The 10,374-nt window shown below is 38.1% G+C and overlaps 1 protein-coding gene across 1 annotated transcript in view; it reads left to right on the top strand.

The window, feature by feature from the left end:
- Positions 1–10,171, top strand: part of SMAD9 (SMAD family member 9) — a 43,147-nt gene extending 32,976 nt beyond the window's left edge. Inside the window, exons 8-9 of the mRNA XM_011361833.2 lie at positions 2,196–2,452; positions 6,764–10,171. Coding sequence (XP_011360135.1) covers positions 2,196–2,452; positions 6,764–6,907 — 401 coding nt within the window. The 3' untranslated portion in view covers positions 6,908–10,171. The remainder of the gene's footprint in view (positions 1–2,195; positions 2,453–6,763) is intronic.
- Positions 10,172–10,374: the final 203 nt, after the last annotated feature.

The raw sequence follows: 10,374 nt of genomic DNA, 5'->3' as shown, positions 1-10,374 counted from the left end.
TCCTAATTAAGCACAACACAGGACTCCTAGCTCTCTAATCTCGTGACAGGTGGGTGGCAGTCACACACAAAAAGAAAGCTCAGATAAAGAAAGACGTAGCCCAAGAAGAGATGTAGTCCAAGCTGTGGGTAGACCTTGCCTGAGGACCACACAGCCTTGGTTCTCATGGCCATCTCAGATAGCACTTACTTTGAGCATTTATCCTTATTGCTTACTGTTCTCTTTGGTGATCTAGAATCTAATGAGCTTTATTCTATTTTGGTTTATCCTATGGCTGCAAATAAAATCATTTGCCTACTGGACTCTCCTTTAGATCTGTGTCTAGCCAAAGCCAGCCTCTTTCACATCCAGGCTGAATTCCATCCTTGTCCTGCTGCTCAGAGCCGGCTCAGGCTTCCTCATGCTCATCCCGTTGGCTCTGCTGCCCCTTCTGGTTCAGGATGCTAAACTATCGCTTACCTGCCCAGGCTCTTCTCTGCTTTGTTATTCTGCCAGCCGGGCTGTGGTTTCAGATAAGACTTTAACAGGATTGAAAATCATCCCCTAACTAAAGACCAGAGTCTGATGACAAATCTTATCTATTCTACTTAATAGGTTTAGGAGGATTATACATTTGAAGGTCATTCAATTCAAATACACGCTAAACACTTGCTGGCTCTTTCCCTACCTGCTCTCTCTCTTTTGAAATACCCCAGGCACCCTAAGGCAGGCCTTTCCCTGGGAGTTCACAGGGTTGTTCAAGGAAGTTGGGGTTTGGAGATGCTCCTGTCTCACCTCCAACATGTCAGTCCAGCCAAGCAGCTATGTCCCAGCTAATGAAGACCACCCTCTGCCTACCCCTCAGGGCCTGGGCCATGGGTGTCAGACCCCAGACCCTTGAGAGTGAGTAATGGAGATGAGAAAGGGAAGGGACAGGAAGGCTGAGAGAAGAGAAGGGTGCCCTTGGCTTTATCTGCGTGGCTCTGGATCAGTTTCTTTAGAGTGAGAGGCTTGGAATACATAATTCTGAAAAGCATTCTTTTATAAAATTGTATTAAGGGAAAGAAGAATGGAACAGGAAACAATAAATACGGTGGGGTGAGAGGTAGTCACGTAGAATGCATAAAGGCCTCAGTTGCTACTAGGAGCCTGACAGAGAAACGGAGCAGCTATCTCAGTAATGTTTCCTAAATGCAGAGTTATGCAAACTCAGGCCTCTCAGGCCTTACAACCCCTGGAGGCCTATAAATTCTATTATCTAAAATTTTGTATTTTCATTTTGAGGAGATCCAAAATATATCCTTAGAAGTATATCCTGGTCCATTTCTATAAGGCAGTTGTATTTACGATCATGTTGACATCCACTGGTGAATTTTGTTTCTGCTAAAAGGATGAAGGAAAATGTTCTAGTATTTAATATTTATTAAAATAGAACTTCTCTAGTCTCTTGCTATATATTTTTGTTGAATCTCAAACCTGGACATTTGGGGAGAAAGAATCAACTCAAATTTAATTTGTAGTAAAAGCTAGTGTGAGCAGCAGTGTTCTCAGGATGCTCTTTTTTGCCTTTTAGCTCCAAGAATGTGAGATAAAGTAACATAAGCCACATTTTAATTGTCTATATCTGAAAATGTGGCAAGAATTTAATTGTTCATAAGTAAAAAAAATTGGCATTATTTCTGTGATCTATATTAGTAGGTCTCTGAGATATTTATTACAAGAAGTAGGTTTATAATTTTGGTAAAATAAAATCTAAACTTCATTTATTGTTTCCTCTGAAGTGAGTTTAGTGTACACACTTAAGTAACATTTTCCACGATATCACCTGTGTCCAGTTTTAATCTTTTATTTATGTATGTACCTGAAGGACTATTTGATGTTTTCTGCATTATGTATTTATTTTGCATCTAATACCATGAGCTCTTACTTTTCAAATGAATGAGTGTGAGATTGAGTGAGTGACAGAAGGAGCAGTACATATATGAGAGTTGACTTTATTTGTTCTCAGCAATGCCTGTAAACATGGGTTGCAATCACTTTTAAATGGAAAAAACAAATTATAATTAAAACTAGTTGGCATTTGTGTCACACATCTTCCTAATCTATGATTGGTGATATTGAAATTAACCTCCCAGTCGATAGTCACATCTCTTGAGGTTACAAAGGTCAATAAGCTAAATACATGCCGGTGTTTGAAGACTGTCTTTGCCTCCTAGGTGTGCATTTATATTACATCGGGGGAGAGGTCTACGCTGAGTGTGTGAGTGACAGCAGCATCTTTGTACAGAGCCGGAACTGCAACTATCAGCATGGCTTCCACCCAGCCACGGTCTGCAAGATCCCCAGTGGTTGCAGCCTCAAGATCTTCAACAACCAGCTCTTTGCTCAGCTGCTCGCTCAATCGGTTCACCATGGATTTGAGGTCGTCTACGAGTTAACCAAGATGTGCACCGTCCGCATGAGTTTTGTTAAGGTAAGGACACTGGCGGCCGGGCTTGTCAGGTAGGAAATGCAAACTAAACAGAAAGCAGTCTGGTTCATGTGGCAAGTTACACAGTCAGTTCAAGTACACAGCAGTTGTTTTGAAAGTCTATTTAATTGTTTATAGGACGAGCTCTTCTAATGAGTATGAACTCTCCTGTTTAGCAATTATAAGAAAATTCTTAAGCATAATACTTTTGGAGGAAAAACAAGATAGTTATCTGATGTTTTTTCTAATGAAGAAGATAAAGCAACAATAAAAGTCCTATACCTTTATAGGATCTAATGCTACAGAGATTTTTTTCATTCCTCAAATTGCCAAGCACTGTTGTCACTCAATAAATGTTGGTGAATTTGGCTGGATGAAATTAGAGACTCTTAATCTTAGAAAGCATGTAGGCAAATGGAGGAGATAATATTTATAAATAAGCTACAAAAAGAACTGACTCTAATACAAGATGCTATAAATTAAGTTGCTGTTGTAACAGCATAAACAAATTGGGATAGAAACATTATGGTGGCTATGATTAATTCTGAGAGAGTAGTAATGTTCTTTTATGAATATTGAATTTCTCAAGTGAAAGCTTATTAAAGTCGTGTGAAGTTTGGAGAACTGAGAAGCTACAACTGGATTTGCACATTGCAGCTAATGGCCTCAGTTTCATCATCTGCTGTTACATCTCTTGCAGAATGATAGCAATTAGTCCTAATATTTCAAACTCTTAGCTTGTTTATCAAACTATCTGGGTATATGTGACACAGTTTTCACATTTTCACATATCCATTCAAGGAATCAGTATGGCTTGTTGCAGGTTATTTCAAAGTAAAATTTATTAGTCCTTTAAATTTGTCATGAAAAATAATTGTCTGGTTTTTCTATATTCAAATTATGTTTTTACTGTATTTATAATTTTAGTAATTATTTAAAAAAGAAAACTCAAGAATACAGTCTCCAATTTAAATAATGGCTTCTTGAAACCATTTCTCTTTCATGATGACAAAGCAGTTTTATTCAAATTTACTCATGAGCTTTAAAAAGCAGTTTTACATTGTAAACAGTTAATAAACACCTGGAAATTTTATCAAATGTTCTGATGGTTTAGAGCCGGCAGAGGGCATTATATTGCCATTAATGAACAATAATTTGAATTGTACAGTTATTTTTCAAGGTCTCTGTTTTTAAAATTAGGACGAGATGCCAGTATCTCCGAGGTAATTATTTCACTATAATTTGTGCTTTCATAGAAATCTAATTTTTCTAAAATCAACCAGATATATTTATCAGATATACAACATTTACATAATAAAGCTGCATAGTTCACAGAAAACAAACTATTACTAATTTTGCAGGGACTTTTAAACAAATAAATCCTTAGTAAATATAACTACAATCAGTTTAAAAAATTTTTAAAGTTCTTATCACATGAAAAAAATGTCTAACTAGGTGACAGATCTTAACTAAACTTATTGTGATAAGCATTTTGAAATATATATATCAAATCATTATGTTGCATATCTAAAACCGATACAATGTTATATGTCCATTATAGCTCAATAAAACTGGGATAAAAGGACAATACAAATAAAAAGAATATAAAATATCTCTTTAATAATTTCATATTGATTACATATTGATATGATAATATTGGGTTGAGGGAAACACATTATTATAATTAAAAAATAAAAGAATAAAAGAAATTATAGATGACTAAACACCAGTGGCTGCTACTGGGGGTGATGGACTAGATTATCTTTAAGGTCTCTTTCAGCTCTAATTTTTACTAATTCTAGGACTCAGATAGTCAGCAAATATTTATTGAGCACGTACCATGTGCAAGGCCAGGCTCCATTCCAGGCATTGGAATATATCAATGACGACTTAAAGATCTCTGCCCTCATGGAATCAATATTCTAGGATGGAGAGACAGACAGTAAACAATAGCTATAATCAAGAAATTGAATGGGAAGAGAAAACGTGGAGCAGGGCAAAGGGAATTGCAGTGCTGGGGTAGGGGTGAAGTACAAGTTTTAGGTGGGCAGGCAAGTCTCATTGAAGAGGTAACATATCAGCAAAGACTTGAAAGAGGTGATAGAGTTAGTCATAGAGATAGCTAGGGGAAGAGCTGTAGACATACGGAAGATCAAGGCCTATGGCAAGAGGCAAGAGCATGCCTGGGAATTTGCAGGTTCAAGGAAGCTGATGTGACTGGAGCATAATGAGCGAGGGGAGGGGAGGTCGGAGCAGTACCGGGGAACCAGATTACTGCTTTGTAAGACTTCAAGGGTTTCAGCTTTTACTCTAAAGAGAAGGGAAGCCATTGCAGGGATGTGAGCAGAAGATTTTCATGATCTGACTTAGGTTTTTAAAGTATCACTCTAACTGCTATGTGAGCAGATGTTACGCAGGCAAGGTTGGAAGTAGGGAGACCAGTTAGGAGGCTATTGCATATTTCAGATGAGAGGTGATGATTGTTCCTACTGGGAGAGGTCCAGTAGAAGTTTGCGAGAAGGGGAAGCATTCTGAATTGTGAAGGCGAATTTGATGAGGGGTATGAGAAAGAGGAGTTAGACGAAGTTGCTAGCAGCAGAGATGGCGAAGATGCGGGTGGATCAGGTTTGAATGCGAGATTAAGAGTTCAGTTTTACTGAGAATAACTTTGGATGTCTGTCACATACAAGTGGAGATGCCGAGTAGGCAGTCAGAGGTACAAGTCTGGACTTGGGGAGAGAAGTCTGGGTGGAGATGTAAATTTAGGAATTGTCAGTGTATGGACACTGTGGAACTCCATGAGCCTGGATGCGACCACCAACAGTTTGAGTTTAAACAGAGAGGATAAGGGTTTCTCGGATGGAGCCCTGGGACATTTCAACGTTAAAAGATGATAGAGAAGAGAAAGAAAACGGAACGTGCAACTAGGAAACAGTGGTAAAACTAAGAAAGAAAGGTCCTTTGTAATCCAAAGAAGAAAGTGTGTTGAGGAGGAGCAAGGATGAGGTAAATCTAGTACTGCCCAAGTGACAAGAAGACCGAGAGCCAGTCATTAATTTTAGCTGTTGACACTGGGGTGAAATGCAGATCAGAAAGGATTTAAGAGAATTGAGACAGCCAGTGCAGATGACTCTTTTTGAAGGTTTTTGCTAGAAAGGGGATCGAAGACATAGGGCAGTAATCTGTGGGGGTTGTAGGACCAAGAGGAGTATTTTGAAGATGGGGAATATTTCAGCATGTTTGTACATTGAAGGGAATGATCCCATAGACAGGAGAAGACTGCAGGAGAGAACAGGGAGAGTTCCTGGAATGCTGTCCCCAGGGAGATGCGTGAGTCTTAAGCACAAGTGGATGGACCGGCTTATTTGGAAAGACATATATCTATGGTAAGAGATGGAAAGACGGAGTCTGTGGGACCAGGCACTGAGGAAATTCTCTTCTGATTGCTTCATTTCTCTCATTAAAATTGGAAAGATCATCCATTGTAGGTAGGCTGGGGGAGGAGGTGAGGTATTCATTTGGGGTGAGGGAGTGGGGGATGGGAGAGCAAAGGGCCTGGGGAGTATCCTGTGGTTTCCAGGATTTATCAAAAGTCCACTTGAGGTTCCTGGACACGAATGTAAAGTTTGTTCAGGCAGCGTGGTTGTTTGAAATCAAAATGTTAAATAACGCTACAGAGAATCAGTGTTCCCAATTACAAAACTAATTTGTTTGACTGGATCTCTCTTTATTTTAAAAATAACTTTTCGTTGATGTATAATATATAGAGAAAAACACACCCATTTATTTGTTTGTTTGCTTCCTCTCCTATAAGTGGTAATAAATGGGAAATTGCCAAAAGTAAGCCAGAGAGAGAGAAGAGACACACACTTTGTCAATCAATCCCGAATAACCATGAGCACCCTCCAGTTCTCTCTCTTTACAATTCGCAGATCCATCACTGGTCTCTAGAAACCATTTGTGCTAAACACTTGTCTTCAGCAAAGGGTGACTGCAAGGTCGAGTTTCTCACCTTGGGGAAGGGAAAACGATTTTCCGGTGTTTCCGTCGTGACTTGAACCCAGACCATCTCTAGGGCCGTGTATTCAGCTGTGAACCCAGAGGGAAGACATCGATTTGGACCAGGGTGTCTGGTCGGTGCAGAAGTTGTCGTGTGCTTACAGCAAGGTGCAGGTCGCGTTCCCGCAGACCTCATACAGGGTCCCAGGAGCGGCTCCGACGCATGCGCTCTGGGTCCATTGAGCTCCGCCTCCGCTCTGGAGGCTGACAGTCAAGTCTGGCACAATCACTCTTGGCTTCATTCTTGCTTTGCAGGGCTGGGGAGCTGAGTATCATCGCCAGGATGTCACGAGCACCCCCTGCTGGATTGAGATCCATCTTCACGGGCCACTGCAGTGGTTGGACAAAGTTCTGACTCAGATGGGCTCTCCACATAACCCGATTTCCTCAGTGTCTTAATAGTCATGTCTTAATCCACATTCTATGGAATAGATGCTATTGCAGGCAGTGGCTTATATCATTTCAGATTTGCAACTAACTAAAGTGTCTAAGTACATGTGTTCATGCAAATAGTATATACTCTTCATCTATTTTATCACCATTTGGTTTGTGCTTTCGAGTTAACCTGATGTCAGTACAGTGCAGTTAGAAAAGCAGGTTTTTTGTGCCTATGATATAAGAGGCAGCTTCTTCTGTGAGAAGATACAAACAAAAGGCAACTGTATCAATAGTATTTGAAAGGTGTCAGCAGAATAAAAGGCAGCCATGTCATTTATTTAGCCATGTCATAATAAGGCATGTTGTTTGGCGTACCAGAAAAATATTAAAACTGTTTATATAGCTAAAATCAGGTACTAGCAGCACTATAGCAATCAAACTCACATAATTTAAGTGATCTCACTGTTAGTGCTATTGGCAATAAAAAAATTAAGCTTATACAATTATGTAAGATAAGCTACATAAACTTTGTTATTTCTAAAATTGAAATAACTATAGCTGGACTATTGTGCTCATATCAATGGCACCATTTAAACTGTGATTGGAAAAGAAAGAAACTGTGAAGCCGAAGTCATGTTGCCTCATAATCTACCACTGTAAACAAAATAATAAGTGTAATATGGCAAGATAAATATGAAAATACCATGAAATGAGCTATATTCCTAAATTGCAAAGTAAGATGAGAACTTAGTCCCAGAATCACCCAGGGAGATTCCCGCTTTCCACACTGGAAATCAGGCTCCTGTTTCCTGGTTATCAAAGTAGGTGGCCCTGTGACTTTTCAGTCTGCACAGCGACCTCTGAGACCACATGTGAAAGTCCTGTGTGGAGAAGAAGTCAGTAAAATAAGAGAGTTGGACAAAAGCATCATATGTTTACTTATACTTTCTCACATTCCCACATTAAAAAACTCTAGGTGAGGGCCTTCCCTTTGCCATAGTTTCCTCACCTGTTGGCAAATATCAACTATTTATAGGTTACGAAAATAATAGTGAAGACTTAAGAAAATCAAGACGCATTGCTGGGATCAAATTTATGAATTATTTAACTTAGTGTTTCTATTGAATAAATTACCTACTGGTCAGACCTCGTAGCCTCTTATAAAGCTAACTTCCCAAGTAAAGTGATAATAATTTCATAATCTCTATAATCTCTGGAGAACAATGGGACTGAATGATATACAGTATTAAAAACTTGTTATTTACCCTTAGATGATAAAGGAAAATCCTCCAAATTTCTAAGTCCTCTCATACACATATATATAATTCCCACCCACTAAACACTGCATTGCTTGGAAAAATATTTCACACCCTCTTAAAAGTGTATAATTTAAGAAGGTAATTATGCTTGTAATAGATGGTACTTCAGCAATTCAAGGTTTCTTCATTTATACATTTTATGTCAACTCTTTCTAGCATTATTGCACACAGTAGTTGTTTCTTGTTCAATTGTATTCAGGGTAGAAATGATCATGTGAAAAAGATATGAGTGAGCTACTACTGTCACCTCTTGTGATGACTAGTGTTATCTAATAGAAACTTTCATATATACAATAGAAAGTAAATATTACATTTTACATGAAAACTAAGTGGCCCATTTAGTGTTTAGAAAACCCCCTAGTTTATGAGTTCATCGGCTATGTTTTGTGCACCTGTTTGTGCCAGGTACAGCGTTAGGTACTGTGGAATCAGATGTAAGCCAGAGGCAGTCCCAGCCCTCTGGAGCTCAGTCTGATAGTAAATCTGTGCAGATATCTTCACGTTTCTGAACTTGTAAAACAAAACAAAGTATATGAGCTTTCTTTAGCTTGAGAAAAATGTAATCGATTTAATTATCTCTATTTTGAGACTTCTCTCTTCTGAGCAATCAGGTAATGGATGAAGTCTTTCTTGGATAAATGCCACTTTCTTTCATCCGTCAAAATTGTTTTTCTTTCTCTCCTTGCTTCTATTTCCAGTAATTCTCCATCTCCCCCTTTTTGGGAAAAAGCATTCACATGATGAGTCTTCCTCATCTGAGTATCGTTCCTCGAGAGCAGCAAGCACACATGGTTTTTGCTCCAGAAGATCAAACATAGCTTTCTTGATCAAAATCTTACATCTTCACAGAATTATCAGAACTGGTTGTTTATAAATGACATTTTGAAAAATTGGATTTTTATACAGCTTTGAGAAACCAGGACAAACTATTCCAGTGCACCTGAATTATTTCTTTGAAAAATAAATGATTAAAGTGGTACATATGCATCATCATCAGTCATGTCTCACCAAATGCCTGTATTATTAGGATATGTGTGAAATTCAGGGGTTTTCTAATGGATGTGAAGTTAACCCTTCAGTCATTGTAACATAGTCACATTTTAATCAGCCTTTTAAAATTTTTGCTGGTAGAGTTGTCAAAAGTTGAAATGCAGTATTTGATTTTAGACTTCTAAATGTGCTCATTCACATTCATTCCTTGAGGTGGACAATCCAAAAAAAATGTAATAGCATTCTTTTATAGGATAACTAGCAAACGGGACGTGCTAAGCTATTAAATGCGTCAGTGGTGCCATACGTGTCTAAGGTTGCCATGGACAAGAGTCGTGCAATAAAGAAGATAACATTTTGGCCTGATCACAAGATCCAGGACATTTATCTTGTTGTTCAAGCCTTTTTGGTTTTTTTCTTGATAAAAAATTGAGATTTGAAAAGTTTTAGTTAGATATTTTAATACCTGCCAGTGCTTTGGAACTATAGAGTTGTCATTGGTTTTTTTTGTTTTGTTTTGTTTTTTTTGTTTTTTTTTTTTACACTCAGTATAAATCAGGAAAGGTAGAGATACAACCTAGCATTCAGAATCCTTTTTTCATTGACTTCAAAGGAACTGAATACCCCATAACAACAACACGAATGTTTTCTAAATAGAGTTTGCTAGACTTCAAGCACCTGCTTAACTTCAGTGTGTCCTGAATATTTGGTGTGTATATTCAGTAAATAAAGCTAAATATAACATGCATTCCAAAATTTGTCTTTCCCTATTATGATTTAACAGCTGAACTGTATGACAAGATTTGGTGATCCTGGTGTATGTTGAGGATAAGTTCAAATTAATGTAAAACAAAACAAAGGAAACTATTCCTGTTGAAGTAATGCTTTTGATTGTAATATCTAGGCTTCAACTGTCCTTCAAATGTGCACTTACACTGTTATCTGAATGTTTATAATAAAGAATATTGTACCTATATGGCTTTGGGCTCATTTTACCCTGTAAACCTCACAGCGGGATTCGCTGCATGTGTGTCCTTAGGATGATCTTGAACTATCTCATTTTGAAAATAGAATGTTTTTTAAAGTCCAACATGCTATAGAGAAATTAGGTAATGATTTTAAATTCAACATCTGGGATAACTGGCATTAAATGTAGAATCTTGAAAGTACTTTGCTGTA

Source organism: Pteropus vampyrus, unplaced genomic scaffold (genome assembly GCF_000151845.1).
Source record: "Pteropus vampyrus isolate Shadow unplaced genomic scaffold, Pvam_2.0 Scaffold71, whole genome shotgun sequence".
NCBI classification, from domain to species: domain Eukaryota; kingdom Metazoa; phylum Chordata; class Mammalia; order Chiroptera; family Pteropodidae; genus Pteropus; species Pteropus vampyrus.
Note: the sequence above shows the minus strand (reverse complement) of the source record. Positions and strands in the feature narration are given on the sequence as shown.